The 26,858-nt window shown below is 43.6% G+C and overlaps 2 protein-coding genes across 2 annotated transcripts in view; both read left to right on the forward strand.

Annotated features, from left to right (window-relative positions):
• Nucleotides 1-12,026, forward strand: part of HARS1 (histidyl-tRNA synthetase 1) — a 63,901-nt gene extending 51,875 nt beyond the window's left edge. Inside the window, exons 12-13 of the mRNA XM_070746885.1 lie at nucleotides 3,944-4,090; nucleotides 11,718-12,026. Coding sequence (XP_070602986.1) covers nucleotides 3,944-4,090; nucleotides 11,718-11,777 — 207 coding nt within the window. The 3' untranslated portion in view covers nucleotides 11,778-12,026. The remainder of the gene's footprint in view (nucleotides 1-3,943; nucleotides 4,091-11,717) is intronic.
• Nucleotides 12,027-17,499: 5,473 nt separating this feature from the next.
• DND1 (DND microRNA-mediated repression inhibitor 1) lies at nucleotides 17,500-26,640 on the forward strand. Its single transcript, XM_070746886.1, has 5 exons — nucleotides 17,500-17,983; nucleotides 18,909-19,038; nucleotides 21,828-22,289; nucleotides 23,835-24,257; nucleotides 25,900-26,640. The coding sequence occupies exons 1-5, from the start codon at nucleotides 17,960-17,962 to the stop codon at nucleotides 25,914-25,916; spliced, it is 1,056 nt and encodes a 351-aa protein (XP_070602987.1). The 5' UTR covers nucleotides 17,500-17,959; the 3' UTR covers nucleotides 25,917-26,640.
• Nucleotides 26,641-26,858: the final 218 nt, after the last annotated feature.

The following is a 26,858-nucleotide window of genomic DNA, read 5'->3' on the forward strand; positions in this document are numbered from 1 at the left end:
TATTTCTTTTATTGAGTCTGGCAGGGATGAGAGATTCCTCTCTTATATGTATTGTTTGATGTCCTCTTCTGTTTCCTCTCAAATCTACAGTGGTTGAAAGTACTTTACTGCTATACCTTTTTCCCCCTTTCTGGTAATGTATCATCTCTTCTTCATCTCTAATTGCTGTATTAATTTCTTTTCTTTCTCTTTTTTTAATTTGTAGGCCAGCCATATCCGCCTTATTGACATTTTCGAAATAGTTTTGTCTAATTAATCTAATTCTTTGGGCTACTACTTCTTGTGTAATTAAATATAATTTATGTTTGGTTATGTCTTTTTCTTTTTTTAATTTCCTGATTTTGGGGTTCTTTCTGCATTTTGGATTCTAATTAGTTTCCCTTGTAGCTCTTTATATTGTTTCTTTTTTCTTTTATTTCTTCATATTGTGTACACTATTGTAATGTCCCACACATAGGCTTTTGTTGTGCCCCATAAATTTTGAGTGATTATATGTTATTTCCAATTTTCTCTTAAGAAAAATGCTAATTTTTTTTCTACATTTTGGGTGGGGTTTTTTTTCCTTTCACAACCTTCTGATTCATGGTCCCATCTTCCTTTCCTTTTTGCTTCTCCTTTCCATTTAACTATTCATGGATTGTGATCCACCCAGGTGTTAGGTGCTACTTCTATTTCTGCAATAACTATCTCCATTTCTGGGTCCATCCACATCATCTCAGTCCTGCATCATGAATTGTGAGGGTTGGAAAAGAAAGTATATTTATTCTTTTGGGAGTTGACTTTTCTCCATACATCTTTTAAATTTAAAAACCATACAACACATACATACCAAACATAAAATATAAGAAAGCCTGGGGGAGATGTCTTAATTCCCCCATGCCTGTTAAATTATTGGATAATGTTCTCCTTCCATATTTCCCCCCCGTTTTATAATATTTCTTTGGATCTACCACTGCATTGAATCCCCTAATAAACATACTTTAACAAACTTTAAATCTACTATCTGTTTGTAGAATTTACTGTAGTATTGTTTCTTATTTGTATTTGATGCATACAGTGGGGGGGGGAGTATTTAGTCAGACACCAGTTGTGCAAGCTCTCCGACTTAAAAAGATGAGAGAAGCCTGTAATTAACATCATAAGCAGACCTCAACCATGAGCGCTAACATCAGAAAACACATCTAGAAAATCACGTTGTCTGATTTTTAACGAATTTATTTGCAAATTATGGTGGAAAATAAGTATTTGGTCAATAACAAAAGTGCCATCTCAATACTTTGTTATATTTTTAAGTATTTAAGTATTTATTAGATTTGTATGCCGCCCCTCTCCTTTGTTGGCAATAAAATTCTTCCCTCATCATTTGCACATAGTTGTTTGGGTTTTAGCCATTCCTTGTACTATCTCAAAAAGGAAAAGTGAAACAGTGTAAGTCTGTGGCAATGAATGTCAACTTGTGCTCAAATGCCAAAACCGCCTCCAGCATGTGCAGGGCTGTGCTTCTTTTCCCTTGAAGAGCTGTGTTCAGGGTATTCAGGTGCACCGTCATATCCACCATCAAATGTAGCCATTCCAGCTCAGGAAAAGTCAGGCTTTTGCTAGCCAGGAAAGTTTTCACCTCTTCCAGACATGCAGCAAAGCATTTCAACATTTCCCCTCTGGACAGCCAATGGACTTGGTTGTGCAGAAGGAGATCAGAATATGTGCTCGTCCAGCAGCAAATAGAACTGACAGTGATTTAAAGCTTTTGGCATTATTGTATTGACAATCTGACAGCATTCATTACCTTTGCATTCCAGAGGGAATGTTTGGGCACACAATGTCTTTTGATGCAGGATGCAGCTTCCTACCCAGCAACTTCTTCAGTAAAAGCACAAAGCCCTTCTTCACTCCTGTATACTCTGTGCCCCATTAGTAGGCCTTGTACTCAACTCAATCATTTCTTTCTGTGGTCCAGCAGAGGTCACATATCAGCACAAGAGTGCTATTTGTTCAATATCACCTTTGTCTTTGGACCCATCACAGACGATTGTCTGGTGATGTTTTCTGCCATTTTTATGATTCTGTCTTTGACAGTTTTCACAGAGAGAGGCATATCTCTGATTTTCCACACAATTTCCTGCTTGTTTTTAAAGAATAGATCTTCTGAAATCTTAAGAAAAGATTCTTTCATATATTCTCCATCTGTGAATAGCTTCCTGAGCCTGACTATTTCCTGGGCGGCCACAAAGGTAGCATACAGTATGTATGTAGTTGAATTTGCTGACTTCATCCACTTCTTGAAATGATTTTTGCTCTGATCGACTTTCCGCATCAATTCTGAAATAGCTTTTTTTCCTCTCATCTCCTTCTGGATATTTTTCAGCAAAAGCTGACTGTTTATTCTGGAAATGTCTTGAAACATTCCAGTTTTTACTGTTTGCCAATCTCTCACCACATATTAAACATACAAGTGAACCAGTCTTGTCAGTGAAAGCAAATGACTGTTCCCATGCACCATTAAACGTTCTGTTTACTTCCAACATTTTTCTTTCCTTGCATTTATCTATGGTGTTCATGGCCTACAGCGGGGGGGGGGGGGGGGAGCTCAATAAATCACTTATTGGGGGGGGTTGCATATTGGCATTTGTGATCAGTGGTGGGATTCACATCTGGTGATCTCTCCCACTCCCCCACCCCATGTATCTCTCCCTCTCTTTTTATCTACCTCTCCCTGATTCTGAGGCATTGGGCAAGCCATGAGCTAAAGACCTCATGGAGTTGGGCAGGCCATGAGGCACTCTCACGGAGGCGGAATGCTGGTTGCTGCGAATAGGCAAGCACAAGTCCACTTCAGGAGCACTCTGTCCAACTCCAGGCCATATCCACATCTCCCCCACTGCCCTTCTGCCAGCAGAAGTGTGGGCTAGGCCAAGCTGCCCTTCTCCCAAGCCTGGTGGTATCTGGAACTGGCCCAAAGGCAAGGAAAGCCTGGCAGTAATGGGGGTTGGGCCATCAGAGGGCTGCCCTTCACCCAAACCCAGTGGTATCCAGGGCTGGCCCAAAGGCAAGGCAAGCCCAGCGCTAATGGGGGATGGGCCAAGCCATATTGAGGAGGGGCTCCCCTTCGCCCAAGCCTGGCAGTATCCAGTGCTAGCCCAAAGGCAACGCAAGCCTGGTTGGGCCAAGCTGTATTTAGGGCTGCCCTTCAGCCAAGCCTGGTGGTATTGGGAGTTAACCTGAAGGCAAATGTGACATTCCCCCACTTTTAGCCGACATACCCTTTGGCCAAGCATGGAACGAATCCCTTACTTACCTTCTCACTCAGTAGTGACTTTGATTTCTGTCAAGATGAGGAATTGCAGTTCTCTTCTCTTCTCTGGCGAGGCAAGGAGTGACTAGGAGTTTCTTTTCATCTTGTCTTATCCAACGAAGCGAGGAGGGGGTGGTGGATGGATGGGCCAACCATGTGAGGATTCTCTTCTCAAGCTATGTGAGGAGTGCCTGGGGTGACAAGCAGGGCCAACCGCGTGAGGAGTGACTGGGAGGGGAGCAAATCTCTTCTCAAGCCGTGCCAGGAGTCACCTGGGGCAAACAGGTAGATGAAATCAGCCCGTACTACCTTGGAAAAACTTAACAATCAGTGGATGCGACAAAGAGCTGCATGCGGCTCCAGAACTGCTGGTTGCCGATCCCTGGACTAAATAGGCTAAATAATGCACATGTATTTTATCTTAGGATGGATATATGTTTATCCCAGGCATGTTTAAATTCAGTTACTGTGGATTTATCTACCACGTCTGCTGGAAGTTTGTTCCAAGGATCTACTACTCTTTCAGTAAAATAATATTTTCTCATGTTGCTTTTGAACTCCAATGAGGAACAGAATTTTTGGAACTAGAATGAAAGGTTGTTTCCATCATGATGTATTAACTTTTTCTTTTTTCCCCCTACATTTTTGCAGGCAGAGATACTTTATAAGAAAAATCCCAAACTACTAAACCAGTTACAGTACTGTGAGGAAACGGGAATTCCTCTTGTTGCTATATTGGGAGAACAAGAGTTAAAAGATGAAGTTGTCAAATTGCGTGATGTGGTTACTAGAGAAGAGGTATGCCTGCCATTTTATTGTACAGTTGTACCTTGATATGAGACTAAATACTCAACCAAAAGTAGGAATAATTATATTTTTTGTGGTCTGTGAACTTATTTTTCTTCTTGCAGATATTTCATTACCAAAATAGTTACTATACTCTGTGATTTGTCCTGACTATCTTAATGAGTTGTTACAGCTAGTTAGTACGCATTTCTGATTGACTTTCCTGGCTCAGTTTATTGCATTATCTGGGCTGATTGTTCTGGTTTCTCTTATTTAACTGTTTATTTTATTTATTTATTTATTTATTTAATTCAATTTGTATGCTGCCCATCTCCTTAGGGATTCTAGGCAGTTCACAACAAAGATTAAAACATATAAATTGTTGTGGTTGGCTCTGGGCCAGCTCCTGCAATGGGGAATTTGGATGTTGGCTTAGGAGAATCCTCAGTTTCCCAGAGACTTGTTTTACTGCCATCAGCTTCTGACAGCGAGGAGTCAGTACCTAGGTCAGACGTGGGGGAGAAGAAGGATCAGGTAGAGAAGGATCAGATAGAGCCGCCCCGAGTTCTAGCCGCCCCAAGTTCTCGGAGAGGGGCGGCATACAAATCTAATTAATAATAATAATAATAATAATAATAATAATAATAATAATAATAATAAATGGATGCAGCCAGCCCATTAGTGAATGACCCCATTAGTGGGTCATCAGACTCGGAGGTGGAGGATCAATAGATTGGTGCCAGAATGCACAGGCTCATGGCTAGAAGGAACCAACTGCTTAAGTATCGCCAGAGATAAGAGAGAACACCTGTGGCTGAGGCAATTAGGCTAATGGGGTTATGGGGCAATTAGGCTAATGGGGCTAATAAATGACCAGAGTTGCAGAGAGAGCATGTGAGAGTTATCCGTTTGGAGAAGGACGAGTGTTGTTTGATTTGGACTGTTCCAGGACTTACAATGACTTTTGTAAGAGAAGGCCCCACGGACCTGGCAGCTGACACTAATTTAGCGGACGGGACTCGGAGAAGACCAGCCCTGCGGGCCCTTATCGGTCAGTGGGAGCTATGTAGTAGGAGGCAGTAGAAAGTTTGTTGATTTCTGAGTATGTGATAAGGAAGGATATGCTCCAGACTGTTTGTTTCTGTCTTCGGCTTGTGTTTGCTTCCTTTTTTTAATCTTTGGAGAAGGGCGCCATACAAATATGAGTGAATGAATGAATGAATGAATGAATGAATGAATGAATGAATGAATGAATACTTTTAAAACAAAATTAATCTTTATATCTCTGTTAATAACTGATCTATCGGAATGTCAAGATTCTAGGAATATTCTTGTTTTGGATGGTTGGGCATTTTCTACATTTTCCTAGATTAATTTGTGATTTGTCTTTACCTTTTAAAATTAAAGAATTTGTCTGTGTATACTGAAATTAAATAAATTAAAATACAGTGATCCCCCGCTCGTTGCGAGGGTTCCGTTCCAGGAGCCCCCGCAACGAGCGGGTTTTCGCGAAGTAGCGATGCAGAAGTAAAAACACCGTCTGCGCATGTGCAGACGGTGTTTTTACTCCCACAGCGCTAGCGAGGAGCCGAAGATTGGGGGCGGCGCGGCTGTTTGCCGCCGGCATGGGGGGCTTCCTAGCAGCCCCCCAAACCCGGGTTGGGGGTCCGGGGGGCGCTGTCTCTCGGCGCTTTCGTGCTGAGTCCGGGAGTGAACTCGCTCCCCGACTCAGCTGGAAAGCGCCGAGAGACAGCGTGGACAGGCCCGTTCCTTGGCGCTGTCTCTCGGGGCTTTCGTGCTGAGTCCGGGAGCGAACTCGCTCCCCGACTCAGCTGGAAAGCGCCGAGAGACAGCGTGGACAGGCCCGTTCCTTGGCGCTGTCTCTCGGGGCTTTCGTGCTGAGTCCGGGAGCGAACTCGCTCCCCGACTCAGCTGGAAAGCGCCGAGAGACAGCGTGGACAGGCCCGTTCCTTGGCGCTGTCTCTCGGGGCTTTCGTGCTGAGTCCGGGAGCGAACTCGCTCCCCGACTCAGCTGGAAAGCGCCGAGAGACAGCGTGGACAGGCCCGTTCCTTGGCGCTGTCTCTCGGGGCTTTCGTGCTGAGTCCGGGAGCGAACTCGCTCCCCGACTCAGCTGGAAAGCGCCGAGAGACAGCGTGGACAGGCCCGTTCCTTGGCGCTGTCTCTCGGGGCTTTCGTGCTGAGTCCGGGAGCGAACTCGCTCACGGACTCGGCTCGAAAGCGCCGAGAGAGAGCGTGGACAGGCCCGTTCCTTGGCGCTGTCTCTCGGCGCTTTCGAGCCGAGTCCGGGAGCGAACTCGCTCACGGACTCGGCTCGAAAGCGCCGAGAGAGAGCGTGGACAGGCCCGTTCCTTGGCGCTGTCTCTCGCCGCCTTCGAGCCGAGTCCGGGAGCGAACTCGCTCACGGACTCGGCTCGAAAGCGCCGAGAGAGAGCGTGGACATCGCCCGTATCTAGAAGAAGTTGCCACCCGAGCGCTCTTGCCCGGCGGGAGGCGAAGCATATGGGTGGGGGGGCTGTCAGGACACCCTCCCACCCCAGCACTTTGCATCCCGCCGGCAAAGAGCAATAAGGCAGCAGCTTCTGCCGGACACGGGCAATGGGCGGGACAGAGAAGCGGGAAGAATCAGGAGGTTCCTTTGGCGGCTGGAGGCTGCCTGGCACCCGCTGCAGCCAAAACAACAAAGCCAGGCAGCCCCCAGCTGCCAAAGGAGCCTCCTGATTCTCCCCGCTTCTCTGTCCCGCCCATTGCCCATGTCCGGCAGAAGCTGCCTCCCGTGCCGATGTTCCCCGCCAAGCCCAGTTCGGCTTCCCTGGCTGCTTGGCCGGAGGGGGGGGGGGCTCGGCCAAAAGGGGCTGGAGACGCAGCGATTTGCCTCCCGCCCCTCGCCCCTGTGCCACCGGCACGTCATCTTCCCTCCCAGACAAAAAGGCCGGCCTTTGGGGATGAAGGGGTGTGTTCAGCTCTGCGTCTCCAGCTCCTTTCGGCCGAGCCCTCCCCCCGGCCAAGCAGCCAGGGAATCCGAGCCAGGCTTGGCAGGGAACATCGGCACGGGAGGCAGGAGACGATCGGGCGACCGGAGCAGCAGCCAGGGAAGCCGAGCCGCGGGCGGGACCAGGTGGGGGCTGGAATTTCTCCGCCAGGGCGAAGGGCGGGCGAGCGGGTGCTGGGGAGGGCTTCTCGCCCTCCCGACAGCAAGAGGGGGGAGCGAACGGCGTGGGCAGGCGAAGGGCGGGCGAGCGGCAGCGAGGAGTTTGCGTGGGCGGTGGGGAAACTCCTCGCTGACGCCAGCAAGAGGGGGAAGACCCAGGGAAGCCGCTGCCATCTACGCATGCGTGCCCGGCACGCATGCGTAGATGGTATTTTTGACTTCCGGGTTGAAAAATAGCGAAGTACCCTGTTCGCAATGGTTGGGGACGCAATAAACGGGGGATCACTGTACACATATAGATTAAGTCATTATAATTTTTTAAAAAACATTCTGAAGCCGAGGAAGTTCTATTATAAAATGGTTCAGGGTAAAATTTTATATTACGTTTTGTGAAAATAAAATGGCAGATGGCCAACTAAGCAAATTTGAACCAGTCACTTTCTCTCAGCCCTAAGTAGAAGGCAAATGCAGACCACTTCCCAAAATCTTGCCAAGTAAACTGCAGAGACTGGTGCAGGGAGTCACCAAGAGTCAACATTCACTCAAAGGTACAATTAAAAAAATGACAGGAAGGAAACCCTTGATCACAATGCACAGCAGCACCTGTTCAGTGGCCCCTGACTGTGTGGGCGGGGGGGGGGGGGACTTTGAAAGAAGTCAGGATGTAAAGTGAGGCCATGCAAACCTGGGCAAATGCCCCCCTCGCCACTGCTGAAAGATGGTTCTCTAATGTTAGCTGTGGATCAAGGAGGACGCCCAAGTTGCAGACCCTCTCTGAGGGGGTCAGTAATTCCCCCCCCCAGGGTAATGGATGGACAGATGGAATTGTCCTTGGGAGGCAAAACCCACAGCCACTCTGTCTTATCAGGGCTGAGTTTGAGTCTGTTGACACCCATCCAGACCCTAACAGCCTCCATGTACCGGCACATCACTTCCACTGCTTTGTTGACTGGACATGGGGTGGAGATGTACAGCTGGGTATCATCAACATACTGATGATACCTCACCCCATGCCCCTGGATAATCTCACCCAGCAGTTTCATGTAGATATTAAATAGCAAGGGGGAGAGGACCGACCCCTGAGGCACCCCACAAGGGAGAAACCTAGAGGTCGACCTCTGACCCCCCACTAACACCAACTGCGACCGACCGGAGAGGTAGGAGGAGAACCACTGAAGGACAGTGCCTCCCATTCCCAACTCCTTCAGCCGGTGCAGAAGGATACCATGGTCGATGGTATTAAAAGCCGCTGAGAGGTCAAGAAGCGCCAGGACAGAGGATAAACCCCTGTCCCAGGCCCGCCAGAGATCATCCATCAACGCGACCAAAGCAGTTTCCCTGCTGTAGTTGGGCCTGAAACCCGACTGTTGAGGGCCTAGATAATCGGCTTCTTTCAAGGACCACTGAAGCTAGAGTGCCACCACCTTCTCAACAACCTTCCCCATAAAGGGAAGGTTGGAGACTGGACGATAGTTGTTGAAAATGGCTGGGTCCAGGGAAGGCTTCTTGAGGAGGGGGTGCACAAGTGCCTCCTTGTAGGGAGCCGGCAAAGGACTCCCTCCCCAAAGAAGTGTTGACAATCTCCTGGACCCAGCTCCGTGTCACCTCCCTGCTGGCCAAAACCAGCCAGGAGGGACACAGATCCAGTAAACAGTTGGCAGAACTCACATCTCCAATGGTGTCACCAGATCAAACTCTTCCCAGACAGATGGACAAGGACGGGCCCCAGTCACCTCGACTGACTCGTTGTCAGTCGACTCTGTTATCCAATCGGAGTCGAGGTCCGCCCAGATCCGAGCGACTTTATCAGCGAAAAATGTGTTAAAATCCTTGGCACTGCTCTGCAAGGGCTCCCAAACTCCCCCCTGATTAAGAAGGGAGCGGGTCACCCTAAACAGAGCAGCCGGGCGAGATTCCGCTGATGCAATCAAGGTGGCATGATACGCGCATCTTGCCGCCTTGAGCGCCACTTTGTAAGTCTTAATATGAGCTCTTACAAGTGTTCGATCGGATTCGGACTTACTCTTCCTCCATCGCTTCTCTAGATGTCTCTTCTGATGTTTCAGCTCCCGGAGCTCCTCGGTAAACCAAGGAGCTCTCCGGGGTCTAGTGCCATAGAGAGGTCGCAACATCGCAATCAGGTCAAGAGCCTCCGTCGCAGCCTTATTCCAGGCCACGGCAAGAGACTCTGCCAAACTGTGGACGAGTGCATCTGGTATAACCCCAAGCGCCCTTTGAAAGCCCTCTTGGTCCATCAGGTGTCTGGGGCGGAACCACCTGGTCGGTTCCGCCTCGCTGCGGGGGAGGATTGGAGCCAGGAAGCTGCAATAGAAAATGGTCTGACCATGACAAAGGCAACACTTTTTTTTAATGTTTTATTTTGGTTTTTTATTACAAGTAAAAATATATCTACTTACAGATTGTTACCCGTTTTTTGTATACATTCTTGGTGGGGGGGTTTTATAGCACATAGATAAAAACAAATGATGGGAAAAACAGGGAGATTACATCAATCTTGGTTGATATGTATTAGTAATAAAGAAAAAGAGAGAAGAGAAAAGAAGAAGAATTTTTAACATAAACCCCTATTGCATAATAAACCTTATGGTGAGATAGTCCGTTGATTCAGTACAAGTGTAATCTTAGGCTTACATTTCTTCTATCGTGTATCTTTTTTTAATCCATTTATACCAATTTTATTTTAATTGATTTATTTTCTTTTGTTCCCTTAATATCTCTAGTCATCTTGTCTAATTCCACACATCTGTATATTTTTTCTATGATTTGAGGTTCTGCGGGTATATTTTTGCTTTTCCATATCTGGGCATAAACTATTCTGGTAGCAGTAATTATGTGTGTAATTAGGTATAATACATGCTTAGGGTATTTTTTTTCCCCAAATGCCAAGTAGAAATCCCTCTGGGGTAAATTCTATTTCCTTTTCAGTAATTTCAGTTAGCCAGTTGTATATGGTCTTCCACATCCGTTGTACTTTAGGGTACGTCCACCACATGTGGTAAAAAGAGCCGGTTTCTTTACTGCATTTCCAACATGTTAGAGCATATTTTGGGAACATTTTAGCGATTCTTGAAGGAGGCAAATACTATCTATAGAAAATTTTATAGAAATTCTCCTTATAGGCCACAGTTTTCTCCCATTCTGCTAAATGGATGTTTCGGCCTATGTTTTTGGCCCATGCTAACATTGTGTCAAGGCTGCCGGTCTGAATTCAGACAAACAAAATTCAGAGTCCTTTTATTAAAAGTTCGAAGTGAATTTATCAAAATCAGAACTTGAAGCATCGAAAGCAAAGCAAAGTCTGAAGAAAATGGCATGTACCCCACATACTAAAACCCGCTTTTCCACCCCCCCTTTTGGGCATCCGCCCAATCTCCATTGTCCAGACGCATTAGGTGGTCCAAGCTGCTCCTCCTGGGCTTGTCAGGAATTTGCCCGTCTAACGGTCTCCGCCGCCACCTGGGAAATCGAAACTTATCCTAACAAAACCTTTCTCCTCCTGCACACTTCCCAACCCCCCTTGATATCTACCCCTCCCCGTCTCTACGACAACCAAGCAAAGAATGCAGCAGCAGCAGCCAGCGCAGGTTGACACATTGGTTCTTTTACTATTTCTCCCGGATTATCATTTTCCAAAAAGTAATTATACATTTTTGTTATATTTTTTTTATCTGGACCCAAGAGAATTTTGTCTAGTGTGTTATAGAATTTTTCTATACCCACTCCATTTGTACCTTTAGTGTATCTAGATCTGATTTGGGTGTATGTCCACCAGTCAATTTTAATATGTTGAGTTTCCAATTCTTCTCTAGATTTTATTGGTCCGTCTGGATATAAAATATCCTTATAAGATACAGATTTTGTAGGATCAATTAAATTGGGGTATATAATGGAATGGAATGACTAAGTTGATTTTTAAACTGATGTTTAAATTGGGAAGGGGGAGAAACAAGATGCTTTTGCAGCAATTGTAATATATTAAAAAATCTACTGTGTTTGTGGAGATCCCAACAAATTGCTAATTGTTTGTAACCTGCCTCACTTGTAACCTGCTTAAGCACCCTGTGTTCTGGCTTCCTCTCTTCCTCTCTCTCCCCCACCACCCCATATCCCAGTTTCGATCCATATATACCTCTCCATATATCTGATGCATGAGCAGTTTATATGAGCCTTTTAATAAGATGTGGTAGTCTGAAAAGATGCTAACAGTTTTTTTCTAATATTTGGCTACTGTAGACCAGCACAGCTCCCCCTTTAAAATGCAGCATTTAAAAACTGTAATTAAAACTGTATCTGACTTTTGACATGTCTTTTGCTGCATGAAATAAAAATTTACTTGGAAATGATGGAGATTATATAAATGTTATATTGTGATACTTTTAAAGTAAAGTGAGAAAAGTATTGAGAAAGTATTTTTATTTTACACCTTAAGGCCTACTTTTGTTTTGCAGGTGGATATTTGCAGAAGAAAGCTTGTGGAAGAAATCAAGAGGCGAACACATATTCTCTAGAAATACTGGATTTCCATTAGAAAAGATCAGCAAAATTCTTCATAAATGTGACAAATCATTTTTTTCAAAACTATAATTTATTTTTTTAAGCCACTTAATCTTACAAGATCAAGGAGCTTAAGTCTTAAAGAGTAGGGAACTATGGTTCAAAGCAAATGAAGGCTGGTATTTTCAATATTCAGTTCCAGTGTTTAAAATATTGGTATTCTGAATCTATGATTTTACATCAATAAAACTTGTTTCAACCCATGTTTTCTGCATTTATCTTTTCTACTTAAGTAAAATTATGAAATGTACTAGACATTCAGCCTAACATTACTCAAATATGGTCAGTTATCCTGATCGGAGATCTTAAAAGGGTATTCTGCCTGTTATATTTTAGCAAGTCTACCTTGGAAACTTCATAAAACAGTTGGACATAAACATGGTAGAAATGGGGGGGGGGGGATTTACCAGTTAATTTATTTTGCCCTGAAGCCCTTCTCCGAAACCTTTCAAACTCTGAAAAATTCAAACCCACAAATTCTGGAGGGCTATAAAAATTTGCAGTGGCGGATGGGGTGGACAGCGGCTTCAAGAGGGGGAGGGGGGAACACAGCGGTTGCCGTGCAGAGCTACTGGGCCGCTCCTGCACGCCTTCTTAGGGGTAGCAGAGCGCCCTGCCATCCCAAAAGGGATGCGTCCCACTGTGTCCTTCCTGGCCCCACTCTGAACCCAGCATTACAAGGAGAATGGAGCTCAAAGCAGGGCCAAGCAGGATGCAACAGGTGAAAGTGATGTCTGCCTCCTGAAAGACTGGGAAGGGGAAGGTCCCGCCCCCGACTTCCCACGCAGGCTCCCTCCATCTCCACCAATCTGGCGCAGGCAATCGTGATGGGGAGAGGTAGCTGGCATAGTTGCACATAACAACACAATTAGCCCCAATTTAGAAAGTGGAGTGAGAAAGGAAACAATGTTGGCTGCTCATTACCCTGCTGCCCGGTTTCATTTCTATTTACAGGTATTTTTCTGGATGGATGGTGCAGAGCTATCGAGAACCTGAAGTAACTGTCGGGAATATTGCCTTTCTTAAGAACCACAAACTTAACTGTCCATGTTGAAAGCAGCCCATCTTAGAGGGGCAAGAGAAAGCCATGGTGTACCCCAAAAGCAGAAGCGACCTTCTTCAAATCTGCTTCCCTTGCTAGTGAAAGAAGCTGAAAGTGCATAGGGGCTGGCGTTTGCCTTGCCAGCAAGCATGCATGCAGAATAGAATAGAATAGAATAGAAAAATAGAATAGAATAGACTTCTTGATTGGCAAAGTGATTGGACACACAAGGAATTTGTCTTGGTGCATATGCTCTCAGCGTACATAAACAAAATATAGATTTGTCAAGAACCATGAGGTACAACACTTAATGATTGTCATAGGGCAATGAAGAAACAATCAATATTAATAAAAATCTTAGGATACAAGCAAGAAGTTACAGTCATACAGTCCTAAGTGGGAGGAAATGGGTGATAGGAATGATGAGCAAAAACTAGTAGAAATAGAAGTACAGACATAGTAAAAAGTTTGACAGTGTTGAGGGAATTATTTGTTTAGTAGAGTGATGACGTTCAGGGGGAAAACTGTTCTTGTGTCTAGTTGTCTTGGTGTGCAGTGCTCTGTAGCGATGTTTTGAGAGTAGGAGATGAAACAGTTTATGTCCAGGTGCAAGGGTTCAGTAAATATTTTCACAGCCCTCTTTTTGGCTTGTGTCGGTCTTGTTGGGATGCAGAACCAAACCAGAAAGTTATAGAGGTGCAGATAACAGACTCAATGATTCCTCTGTAGAACTGTATCAGCAGTTTGAGCTTCCTGAGTTGGCGCAGAAAGAACATTCTTTGTGCTTTTTTTGGTGATGTTTTTGATGTTAGGTGACCATTTTAAGTCTTGAGATATGATAGAACCTAGAAATTTGAAAGTCTCTACTGTTGATTCTGTGTTGTCTAGTATTGTGAGAGGTGGAAGGATGGAAGGGTTTCTTCTATGGTTTTGAGTTTGTTCAGTTCTGGATTTTTCTGATCACACCACAAGGTTAGTTGTTCAACTTCCCATCTGTGTGCAGATTCATCATTGTCTTGAATGAGTCATCTGATCACTGTTGTATCGTCTGCAAACTTAAGTACTTTAACAGATAGATCGTTTGAGATGCAGTCATTGATGTACAGAGAGAAGTGGTGAGAGTACAAAGCCTTGGGGGAGCCCTGTGCTAATTGTACATGTATCTGATGTGATTTTTCCTAGCTTCACCTGCTGCTTCCTGTCTGTTAGGAAGCTTGTGATCCACTTACAAATGTGTTCAGGCACCGCTAGCTGATTTAGTTTGATTAAGAGAATGTCTGGTATGATGGTGTTGATGCTGAACTAAAGTCTATAAAAAGGACCCTGGCATAAGTCTTTGGAGATTCAAGATGTTGTAGGCTGTAGTGTAGAGCCATAATACCAGCATCATCTGTCGATCTATTTGCTCGGTATGCAAGTTGCAGGGGGAGGTATCTAACAATGGATCTGTGATGGTTTTCAAGTGGAACATCCCTAGCCTTTCCAAGGTTTTCATAACTACAGATGTTAGAGCAACTGGTCTGTAGTCATTCAGTTCCTTGATGGAGGGCTTCTTCGGCACTGGGATGATAGTAGAGCATTTGAAGCAGGAAGGAACATAGCACAACTCTAGCATATTGTTGAAGATTTGGGTGAAGATGGGGGCCAATTGGTCAGCACAGACTTTTAAGCAAGAAGGAATTACCTTGTCTGGGCCTGGTGTTTTTCCAGGCGTCTGTCTGTGAAATACATCTTTCACTTCCTTTTCTGTGATCACTAGGGGTTATAAACCCAATGGGATGGGTTCAGTTGTAGAAGATTTGTCTGCTGTTGGTGTGTCTGGGGTGGAGGTTGTGGAGATGTGGTTGTGGTTTCTTTTCAAACCTGCAGTAGAACACATTCAGGTCATCTGCCAGTTGCTGATTTCCTTCAGCTTGGGAAGGTGGTTTTCTGTAACAGGTGATGTTTTTGAGAGTTTTCCACATGTTTGCTGGTTCATTTGTTGAGAATTGATTCTTTAGCTTTTCAGAGTAGTTACTTTTTGCTGCTCTGGTCTCCCTTGTTAATATATTTCTGGCCTGATTGTACAGCAGTCTATCAACTTTTCTGTAGGCTTCCTCTTTGGAATGATGTAACTGCTTAAGTTTGGCTGTGAACCAAGGTTTATTGTTACTGTGTAATTGCAAGTTCCTGGTTTGTACACATAGGTCTTCACAGAAGCTGACATATGATGTTACAGTATCTGTGAGTTCATCTAGATCTGCAGAGGTGTCTTTTAAAATATTCCAGTCTGCGCAGTCAAAGCAAGCCTGTATCTTTAACTTTGCTTCTTCAGTCCAAGTCCTCACTTATTTAATTGTTGGTTTTGTGGCTTTAAATCTTTGTTTGTAAGCAGGTACAAGGTGAATCATGTAATGATCAGAGTGGCCCACAGCTGCTCTTGGTAAGGAACAATAAGCATCTTTTAGTGTTGTGTAGCAGTGGTCCAAGATATTATTGTCTCTGATGGGACAGTTTACATGTTAAAAGTATTTTGGTAGCTCATCTCTTAAGTTTGCCTTGTTTAAATCTCCCAAAATAATGGCCAGTGAGTCAGAGTATTTGGCTTCAGCCTCCATAATCTGATCAGCTAGAGTTCCTAGTACCTTTTTAGATGCTTGTGGATGGATGTAAACTGCAGATATTAAGAAAGAATTAATCTCTCGAGAATAAGAAATATCTGGAACCCTGGTATATGCATATTATTATCATCAATTTACTCATTTAGCCAGGTTTCAGTAAAGCATAAAGCAGATGCCTTGTGAAAATCAGAACTGCATCTGTTTAAAAGCAGTATTTCACCCATCTTATTGGCAAGTGAACATAAATTGGTAAGAAAGATTGAAGGGAACGGGTTTGTTTTAATTTCCTTGTTCCCTTGTCCCTTTAAAATTCCTGCCCTTTTACCTTTCATCTCTGCCGCCTGCATTTGTTTTTGGTGATCCATAGTTATCCTGTGCTAAAATCTCCATGTTTGTAAAGACGGGGTGAAGTTGCAGAGAGCTGCTCCTTAAAGAAATGTTCCTTAATTCTTAGCAGATGGTCTCTTGAGTATGAAATCAGTTGAGAATTGCAGAGAATAGTAGAAAATGAAGAAACTATTTGAGAACATTTCACCGAGGCAGCCTTCGTCAGTGCCATCTTAGATAACAGAATGTGGCTACTTTGCTGGGAAAACAAAATGTATATGGGGAATGTTTTATCTTGCTGTGGCACCATTCCCAAGACGCCTCAGTTTTCTCCCCACCAAAGGCTGGACTCTAGTGTTTGCCTCGGTGGGTAGTTTTGTAACCACCCACCTGCCCCTCCACCTGCACGAATTAATGGCTGGTTTTCTTGCATTTTTCTTCTAGGCCCTAGAGCAGTGATGGCAAACCTATGGCACGGGTTCCACAGGTGGCAAGCGGAGCCATAACTGCTGGCACGCAAGTGGTTGCCCTAGCTCAGCTCCAGTGTGAATGTGTGTGCCAGCCAGCTGATTTTTGGCTAGCCCAGAGGCTCTGAGAGGACGTTTTTGGCTTTCAGAGAGACTCCAGGGGGATGGGGGAGGGCATTTTTACCATCTCCTGGCTTCCAGAGAAGTTAGGAAACAGGCCCTTTTTGGCCTCCCGAGGGCCTGGGGGGAAAAGCTGTTTTTGCCCTCCCCAGGCATTGAATTATGGGTGCGGGCACTCAAAACATGCACGATAGTGCACACTCATTCTCAAGGTTTGCCATCACTGCCCTAGGAAAAAGATACAAGCACTTACCATCTCTTAAAGGGCCCACCCAGGTTGGACACTTGCCTAGTGCACAAAAGGTGGGGAGAAGGGACTGCTACGTCCTTACTTGCTGGATCTAAACTAAACGTTTTGTTCCCTGCTTTCCATCAATATTAGATACAGCCAAGAATGGATTCTGGGGTTTTTAACAACATTGTTACTGCATAGCCTATCTAAAAGGAAGAAGTCCTTGACTTGGAATTAAAATTTACCATCTGAATCTTCCATTTTCATTAGTCATCCCTAAGATTTACTAAGCAGGGCCAGGCAAGTTGCAATAAAGGGACAAAAAGCTGTGAGCTGTGGGTTTGGTACACTGCTCAAAAAATAAAGGGAAGACTCAAAGAACACTTCTGAGATCTGAATGACATATTCTCATTGAATACTTCGTTCTGTACAAAGTTGAAGGTGCTGACAACAAAATGAAATACATTGTCAATCAGTGTTGCTTCCTAAGACAGTTTGATTTCACAGAAGTTTGATTTACTTGGAGTTATATTCTGTTGTTTAAGTGTTCCCTTTATTTTTTTGAGCAGTATATAAAACTTCTGCTACTGAAGAGGATTCCAGCCTTAGACACACTTTTTTACAACCCAGACGGTTGGTTCCAGGATTACTAGGCCTTAGTTCACACAGGCAAATGTGATCGATATTTGAAGGCTTTAAATTTGTGAGAAATCAAAATCACTAGTCTCCTGAATCTTTTTCATTACTGTGTGGGGCACTAAAAATAATTGGTAATGTGCATCTGGTTTCATAGTGCCTTAACGGGGAATCATGCATAGAAATAGTGTGACTGTCTCAAATGGTTTTGACAAAACACAACACCCGGTATGGCCACGTGCTGTAAAACATGGGAAATGAAGAGGATCTACTTTCCTTTGCAGAAGGGAAGTTGGCCCGGAAACTCGGGAGAGGCGTGGCTGTCCTGCCCTTTTCTTTTCCAGCAGCCGGTAACTTTGGCCTGGACCCCAAGCTTGAAGGGAAGCGCCATCAAACTACTCGCACCCGGCCCGTGCAAAGCTCCCGCCGCCACAACGGCAAGAGATATTTCCCACCTGACCGACCCTCCTAGGGACGAGGAAGGCCAGGGAGGCGAAAGGGGCTCGGGCTCGCCGGTGCCTCAGCCTTCGCGCTCTTAATTAGCCCTAAACCAGCCAAAGAAACCCTAAGGAGTGACCCACCCGGCCTAGAGGAGAAGCTCTTAATTCTGGCCAATCAGGAGACTCCCTCATTCTGATCCGGTACAAAAGGTGCCGACACACCTCTCGAGTGAAGGAGAGGCGTGTGGAAGTAGTCTTCGTTTGGGGCAAAGATGAATGGCAAGTTGGAGACCCAGGTACTCGGTGGCGTTGATTTTAGTGCCTTGCAGCAAATAATTCAGGGGACTGAGCCCCGTGGGAGTAAACTCGCTGTTTAGCCTAACATGTGAGGTGTTGTTGTTTTAATCTCAGCTTTATTGGCTTTCAATGCGTTTACTGACCAATACATAATTACACATCGGTATTATATTAATATTGCTATTCAGACTTTTATTCGGGTCTAGTTAGGAACACAGCGTTGCAAATTCACACCGTTCTCGTGCTTTACGTTCCCGCTTTAGTTAAGAGGGCGTGGAGAGCAAATGCATGAAACGGAGCGTGGAGAGCAAATGAAATTCCCCGCCTTTCGCTCAATTTTGCCGCCCTCTAGTAATTCTTTCAAGTTCCATGTTGAGTTGGTTGGTTCCATAATAATAGAATATTATTGTATTCTAATACAGTAAACAAATCCAGTGTTTCCCAACCTTGGCCACTTGAAGATATTTGGACTTCAACTCCCAGAATTCCCCAGCCAGCGAATGCTGGGAGTTGAAGTCCAAATATCTTCAAGTGGCCAAGGTTGGGAAACACTAAACTAGACATTAGGCTGCAGAAGCTTTTTCCCTTGCGGATTTGCTAATCTTTGCAATGAGTTAACTGCATACAAGATTGAAAGATGATGCCCCTGAAGTATTTTATTTTATTTATTTATTTATTTTGTCATAGAAATATAGCATTGTATTGTAGTATGTTTAACATAATATAAGTATAAAGTAGAGATAGAAAAGATAAAAAAGACATTAGGACAGGAACGGTAGGCACAAAGGTTACATAAAATGGTGGTGGTGTTAAAATAAAGGCAATTAATTGCAACGGAAATACTTGGGGGAGAAATGTCCCCAAGATAGTTGTAAAGTTCTACTTCAACACTTAGTTACTACACTGGACTTGTATTTATTCTAGATACCACCTCAAATGTGGAGTGAAAAAATAAACCAGGCTAATAAAGCTGCCCTTCTGACTTGGGTGAAAGAGACTGGAATCCAGCTAGTGCAGATCAATGGGCAGAGAAAATATGGTGGCCCTCCACCAGGTCAGTAGAAAACTTAGAAAACCTAGTACTGTACTGTAATTTAATTTTGCATTAATATATGGTTGGATAGCCAGCAGTGGCGTTGGTGACTTTTTTCCTGTTTCTTTTACACAGGGGGCCATTTCACTGTCCCTCAGACTGTTGGAGGGCTGGACTATAAAAAAAACCCTGCAGTTTTCTTAATGCTGCCCTGGGGAGGAGGAGGAGGAGGCGAAGTGGAGCAAGTCCCCAACTCCTTGCCGAGTTTCTCTCTCTTACACTCTTTCTTCCTCTCCTTTTCTTTCTCCCTTTCTTTCTCTTGGTTTCTTTTTCTCACTCACTCTTTCTATCTCTCCTTCTTCCTTTCTTTCTCCCTCTATCTCTCCCTCTTTCTTTCTCTCTGTCCCTCTCTCTTTCTCTCTCTCTCTCACTCACTCTCTTTCTATCTCTCCCTCTTCCTTCCTCTCTCCCTCTCTATATCTTTCTTTCTCTCTTTCTTTCTTTCTCTCTCTCACCCCCTCTCTTTCTATCTCTCCCTCTTCCTTTCTCTCTCCCTCTCTATCTCTCCCTTTTTCTTTCTTTCTCTCTCTCACTCTCTTTCTGTCTCTCCCTCTTTCTTTCTTTCTTTCTTTCTTTCTCTCTCTCTTGCTTTCTCTCTCTCTCTCACTCTTTCTCTTGCTTTCTTTCTCTCACTCACTCTCTATCTCTCCCTCTTCCTTTCTCTCTCCCTCTCTATCTCTTTCTCTTTCTTTCTCTCTGTCCCTCTCTCTTGCTTTCTCTCTCTCACTCACTCTCTTTCTATCTCTCCCTCTTGCTTTCTCTCTCTCTTTTGCTTTCTTTCTCTTTCTCTCTCTTGCTTTCTCTCTCTCTCACTCTTTCTCTTGCTTTCTTTCTCCCTCTCACTTTCTATCTCTCCCTCTTCCTTTCTCTCTCCCTCTTTCTTTCTCTCTCTATTTCTTTCTCTCTGTCCCTCTCTCTTTCTTTCTTTCTGTGCCCCTGCACGATCTTCGGGCTGGCACCGGCAGCACACAGGGGCGTGTCCTGCCCCCTCCTGCGGGCTGGCAGGGAGATGGAGAGCGTGTGCGCAAGCACGCGTTACATTCAAAATAAGAAAAACCTTCGCCGGCCTCCGCACTTTTGTCACTCCCCACCCCCAATTCCAACGCCCGGCTCAGTTGCACAGCCTTGGAAAAGGCTGTGTGGGGGGTTGTTTTTCGTGGTGAGTGTAAAGGAGATTCGGGAGCTTATTGTGTATGTGTAAAATCTTGTGTGCTGCCGCGGGCCGGCTAGATGACCTCAGCGGGCTGCATGCGTCCCGTGGGCCATAGTTTGGGGACCGCTGCTTTAGTTATATGCCACAATTTGCCTTTGATATACCGTATATACTTGAGTATAAGCCGACCCGAGTATAAGCTGAGGCACCAGTTTTTGCCACAAAAACCTGGGAAAACTTATTGACCCGAGTATAAGCCGAGGTTAGAAAATGCAGTGGCTACTGGTAACTTATAAAAATGGAAACCAATAAAATTACATTAATTGAGACATCAGTAGATTAAATGTTTTAGAATATTTATTTTAAAGAAAACCAAAATTAGCTCTGTAAATTTAAAAGAGGGTAAATGAAAGCAATCTGGTAATAACAATAAAGTAAAAAGTAAAAAAAGTAGCTCAATCAGCAACCAAGCTAAAACCTATTTCTAAACCTAACCCAGGGGTCTTTAAACTTGACAGTTTTAAGACTAGTGGACTTCAACTCCCAGAATTCCTGCACCAGCCATGCTACCTCAGGAGTGGGAGTTGAAGTCCACAAGCCCTAATTTTTCCAGGTTTGAAGACTCTTGCATTTCTAACCCTAACCCAGGGGTCTTTAAACTTGACAGTTTTAAGACTAGTGGACTTCAACTCCCAGAATTCCTGCACCAGCCATGCTACTTCAGGAGTAGGAGTTGAAGTCCACAAGCCCTAATTTTTCCAGGTTTGAAGACTCTTGCATTTCTAACCCTAACCCAGGGCTCTTTAAACTTGAGCTTTTAGAAGCCTGGAGAGAGTTCATGCTGTTTCCCTCCCCCCCCCTCTTTAGCTTGCTAGCTGGCTCGTTGGCTTGATCTCCCACTCCTGATCCTCCCTCCTCCTCGTCTCCCTTTATTGCCCCATGTGTTGTGCAGGGAAGCAGATTTACTAAAGAGATCCACTTGGGACCGCAACAGGGAAAGGAGGAGGTGGAGAGCCAGAATAGCCCACAGCTGCGTGGGAGGAGGAAAGGAAAGAGCTGCCCTCCTCCTTCCCTACCAAGTGGATCTCTTTAACAAATCTGCTTCTCTCTCCGGCTGGAGGCTTCTAAAGCCTGGAGAGAGTTCATGCCGTCCTGGTCCCTCCCACCCTTTAGCTTGCTGGCTCTCTCCTCCGCCTCCATTTATTGCCCCATGTGCTGTGCAGGGAAGCAGATTTTCTAAAGAGATCCACTTGGGACGCAACAGGGAAATGAGGCGAGGAGAGCCAAAATAGCCTACAACCGCGGGGGAGGAGGAGGAAAGGAAAGAGCTGCCCTCCTCCTCCTTCTCCTCCTTAAATCCTTAAATTTTGGGGGCTGAAAAACTCGGCTTATACTCAAGTATATACGGTATATGCCTTGCTTATATGTATATGCCTTTAGTCCTCTTCTAGGGATTAATTGTGTTTCTTGGTCAGCAAAAAGGTTGTCTACATGCATTACAAATCAATACAGTATAAACAAGGAACATTTCCCTAAATATTTCAGAGAAGTGAAAATACTTTGTCGATAATGTGACTTTTCCTTGTTCTTTCCATAGGATGGGCTGGTTATGCCCCACCACCCGGTTCAGAGGTTTTTATAGGAAAAATCCCTCAGGATATCTATGAGGATAAACTTATTCCTCTCTTCCAAAACGTAGGGAGGCTTTATGAATTTCGTCTCATGATGACATTTAGTGGGCTTAACCGTGGCTTTGCCTATGCTAAATATATGAACCGTCGAAACGCCCAGGAGGCAATTGCTTTACTCAACAACTTTGAAATCCAGTCTGGCTCCCCCATTTTGGTTTGTAGAAGTACCGAGAAATGTGAGCTCTGCATTGATGGTTTGGCACCCTCAGTGAAAAAGAGCCATCTTCTGCCAATGCTGCAGGAACTCACCCCAGGACTCCAAAGCATCTCCTTACATGCCAGCCCTTTCAGGGAGAAGAGGCAGCTGGCAGAGGTGAAATACATTTCCCACCAGGCTGCTGCAATAGCCAAGAAAAATCTTGTGGAAGGTTTGTTTTATGTTTTGCCATAACAGAAAAAGAATGTTGCTCATGATGTTCTGTGAACCAATTATTCTTGTCATGTGCTGTACTGGAAAGTTTGGGATTTTTTGGTTTCCCCTCACCTCACCTTCTTCGGCAGCGACTGTCCTCCTCCTCTTCTTCCTCCTCCTCCTCCCACTCAAATTCCGAGCTTTTATTTCTTTCCTAATGGGTTTGCATGCATTATTTGCTTTTACATTGATTCCTATGGGAAAAATTGTTTCTACTTACAAACTTTTCTTCTTAAGAACCTGGTCATGGAACGAATTAAGTTCTTAAGTAATGGTACCACTGTACCTGTTAGGAAAAAAAGGTTTGATAGTAAAATGCAAAAGATTAGTATAATTGGATTAACTTTGTTTAAACCTCATATATGGGGTTGAAATTAAGCGCCCCTCCCCCAGAATAGAGTATAATAAATCTCTTGCATTTGTTGTTTCTTCAAAATGTATGATGACAAAATAAATATGTTTGGGAACAATTTAGCAAACTAACTCTTCATTACTTAGGAAAAAATATTGGACAGGGTTGGCAAAAGTTATCTGTTGTCCTGGTTACTAGATTTTCATAGTTGTTTTCTAGAAAAATGATGGTGAACCTATATAATGTGTATCACAGGTGACATGCCAGGCCGCTAGACCCTCTAGAAGTTGTGCAAGAGGGCCTTGCTCTTGCACAGCCTCTGGAGCCTCTGAAAAGCATGTGAGAACATGGTTTTCTGTTATTTTGGAGGTTGAAAGGCCGCACAAGAGTTCTTTGACTTAGAGCTGCCTTATATAGACATTTACAAGTAAGTATTAAATGATAAATTTAAATGAAGTATTACTTATTAAGATATTCATGAACTGGGAGAGCCATGTTAACAAAGTTAACCAATGAATAGGCATAGGAACTAAGTCAGCCAATGGGAGCTAAACACTTCTGAGTCTGTGCAGAGAATCAAAACTGAAAACTTAAGAAACTTAAGCTTGGGTGTGGCTCAGCCCACTCTGAGTTCTCTGGTCCCTTCTGTGCTTGTCTGCTCTGCTGAAATGAAACTAACTCTCTCCTACTTGTGTTTACTTAAAGAAATAATCTTATTGTGCTTCAAGAATTGATTTTTATGCAATAAAATGATATTACTATCTTATGAATTGTGTCTCTTGTTGGAAGCAGGAGGTGATACATCATCGTTCAAGATAGGCCCTTTCTGAATTTGTAACAGGCCAAGCCAAAGGTTTTGCCATTTCTGTTCAAGATCATTTAGACTGAGTTGGGGAATATGGAGATTTTACGACTTGTGGACTTCAAGTCCCAGAATTGCTGGCTCAGGCATTTTGGGAGTTGGAAGTCCACAAATCATAAAAGAGCCATAGTTCCCCATCCATTTTTGAAGAACCTATGTATTGCCAAGGAAGAATCAGTGGGGTACGTGTAAACTCTGATGCCACTATCTTGAAGTTAGCCATATTAACCAAATGCAGAGCAATCTATATTGAAATTCAGATATGCATTACTTTTTGTCTTATGCAGGTAGCTTGTGTCTCTGTGGAGATCAAATTGAAGTGGTTTGGCTAACACCTATTATTAAACAGGAGCTACATAATGTCTCCGTTCCAGGTAATCGAAAGGACCTGCCATTCAGATCAAGCAACAGAAGTGTCTTTCCTCAAGTGTCTTCCAGGCCTATAGACTGCCGTATGTTACCAGCAAGAGCCAGTGTAATGGATTATTTAAAACTGCAGTGTGAATTGCATCAGCTGGGCCCTCCTGTAATCTTTACAAAATGTGTGCAAAGGAATCCAGAAGACTGGTTGCAATTCTCGTATCAAGTGATGATACCAAATTATCCATCACCTTTCAGTGGGTTCCTTTGGATCAAGCCTGATCCCTCTGGCTTGGAAGACCATGAAAAAGTAAAGAATTTTGTGGCCTTGCAGCTACTTAAAATCCTAGGTAAGTGTGTTTATGGTGTAATTTGGGAAGCAATTATTGTAGTAGTGATAATTTATTAACTCATTATTTCACAAAATGAAAGTAAAATACAGGATCTCATCTTGAGTATAATAGATGAAATATAGTAATAAAATACAAATGTGGTAAGTACAAAAAATAAACACTCAGCTGACACATCACCTTTACATGTAATATTCTAATCCAGTGATGGCGAACCTATGGTATGCGTGCCATGGGTGGCACACGGAACCATATCGGAGGGCATACGAGGCATTGTCGTATGTCAGCTCCAGTGCACATGTGTGCGCTAGCCAACTGACTTTTGGTCTTGGAGAAGGCTGTTTTGTCCTCTGGAGTCTTCAGTGAACCTTCCCTGAAGCCCTAGATTGTGAAAACCCGCCCAACAGGCAAACCGGAGGTTTGGAAAAAAGGACTTCTGGTTTGCCTGTTGTGCTCTTTTTTGCACTCCGGGGCTTCAAGAAGCTTCGCTGAAGACTCCAGAGTGTGAAAAACAGCACAGCAGGCAAAACGGAAGTTCTTTTTTCCAAACTTCTGGTTTGCCCATTTAGTCATTTTTTCACCATCCCAGGCTACAGTGAGTCCTGTGCACACTTGCACATGTGCAGGGGGGCAGCGTGGGTGTATGTGTGCCTGCATGGGGGGAGGAAATAGGTGTAGGCATGTGTGTGTGTACTAGCACACACACATGCGAACCAAAAAAGGTTTGCCATCACTGTTTTAATCTATTCAGTATGGCTCTTAGCTGGGTTGCCTTGTATAAGCAACAGCTCTGTTTACAATGTCTACACTAGAGCCCAGAAGTAAATGGAGCAATCTGAGATTCCGATTTCAAGTAGGGATGTTAAAAGCTTAAAGCCTAAAAGGGCCAGAGAGTTGGCAGTTGAATAACACGTGAGCAATATTTTTGAAGCTGGGATGCCATGTGTGCATATCCCAGCCATATCATGAAGTGTCCATGTTTGGTCATGGAATCCAACAATTTAAATATTGCTCTAGAATAGATCCTTCTTAAGAATTACAAAAAACTCATTATGTCTCAAATTGGAAAATGGCTTTATTTTTAGCCAATTTAAAGATCTATTTTTTGAAAATAATTCCAATTGTGTTTGAATTTATGGCAGTGTTGAAAAAGGAGACGTGCGACCAGAGTCAAGTTTGAAAGATCACTTTGCAGTGACGTAGTTGCATTTCTGGTACTTGCAGCATCCCATGAACTGCAGTGATTGCTTAATGACTGCCACAAAGAAACCCATAAAATTGGCTCAGTCACATGATTGATCCGTTTTACAATCATTATGACTTGCAATTGTAAATGGGCATTATGATCATAAGTCGACTACCTCTATTCAATTCTGGATTAGCATCATCCCGCACAGCTAATTTTAATTGTTAATAAATGTGTGCAAATAATCTTGTTTTTTCAGACCAGTGAAATGTTTTTGGAAAGTGCCAGGTATGATAGTTGTATAGCGTATGCCAATCATCATTATATTATTATTATTGTTGTTGTTGTTGTTATTATTATTGTTGTTGTTGTTATTATTATTATTATTATTATTATTAGCCAGAATGAGTTTTGAAATATCGGGAAAAGAAGCTAAACATTTTCTTTTTCCAACAGGCTACCCTGTGATGTAAAACAGAATCACTTCAAATTAATGAGGCTTGTATGTCTTGCTCTTTTAATTGGTTTCACAAAGCCAATTCATATGGAAAATGTGTGTTGGATCTCTTTTGTCTTATTTTCTGGGCGGGTTGAATTTGAGAATTGTTTTCTGTTCTGGTTTTCATGTTGTTAGGAAGATTAGAATGTTCAGTGCACTAAATTATTTAATTCATTTATTTTGGGAGTAGTCTGTGCAGTTTTAGAATAAAGACAAGCTATTGGTCACTGGATAATATAATGTGGGCATGTTCAAATATTATCCTTTATATTTTACTGTTTGAATATCATTTCTGATGGTTTGAATTTATATTACAGCTAGAAGCCTTAAGAGAAGAGCATCTTGGAGATACCATAGTACTGAATGTTATTAGCATTTGCTAGGTAGAAAAAAACCCCTTTTCTATGAAAGGAAGAATGTCTCTTTCAATATTGAAAGCCAGTTTATTTTTGATAGGGATGCCTTGTTTTGACACCTTTGAAATGCAGCACTAAAGCAGATGCTGCGTTAATAGAGGAAGCTTATTCCACATGGAAAATAATAAATAGGTCTAAGGGGGGAAATGTATGTCTTTTACTGCTCTGCATGTTTCAGTGCTGGAATTGATATCTGGGCATATCTATATTTAAAAAGTTTTGCCCCTTTTTGAAATAATGATTTGCTTTGTTTACAATTAAAGATTTCATTGTGAAATTTAATGCTTGAATGTCATTGTTGCTTTCCGAACACTTACCCTTCTTTTTCAAAAAAAAAGCTTACTCTCATATTGGCCATATTAAGGAAATCACTTCCCTGTGGCTTAATTGTTCTATGCATGAGAACGAGGATCATTACTCAACACTGCTTTAACACAGCATTCCCATATAATTTCAGATTATTTATAGTACTTTGATGCCATTCATTGTTGCTTGTATCC

The sequence above is a fragment of the Erythrolamprus reginae genome, chromosome 3, assembly GCF_031021105.1.
Source record: "Erythrolamprus reginae isolate rEryReg1 chromosome 3, rEryReg1.hap1, whole genome shotgun sequence".
In the NCBI taxonomy this organism is placed as follows: Eukaryota; Metazoa; Chordata; class Lepidosauria; order Squamata; family Dipsadidae; genus Erythrolamprus; species Erythrolamprus reginae.

Excerpts from the sequence above, each read along its gene's own strand:
- DND1 (XM_070746886.1), top strand. The coding sequence starts at position 17,960 with ATGAATGGCAAGTTGGAGACCCAG. Across the intron at positions 17,984-18,908 it reads ATGGCAAGTTGGAGACCCAG|ATACCACCTCAAATGTGGAG; the intron begins GTACTCGGTGGC and ends TATTTATTCTAG. Across the intron at positions 19,039-21,827 it reads ATATGGTGGCCCTCCACCAG|GATGGGCTGGTTATGCCCCA; the intron begins GTCAGTAGAAAA and ends TTCTTTCCATAG.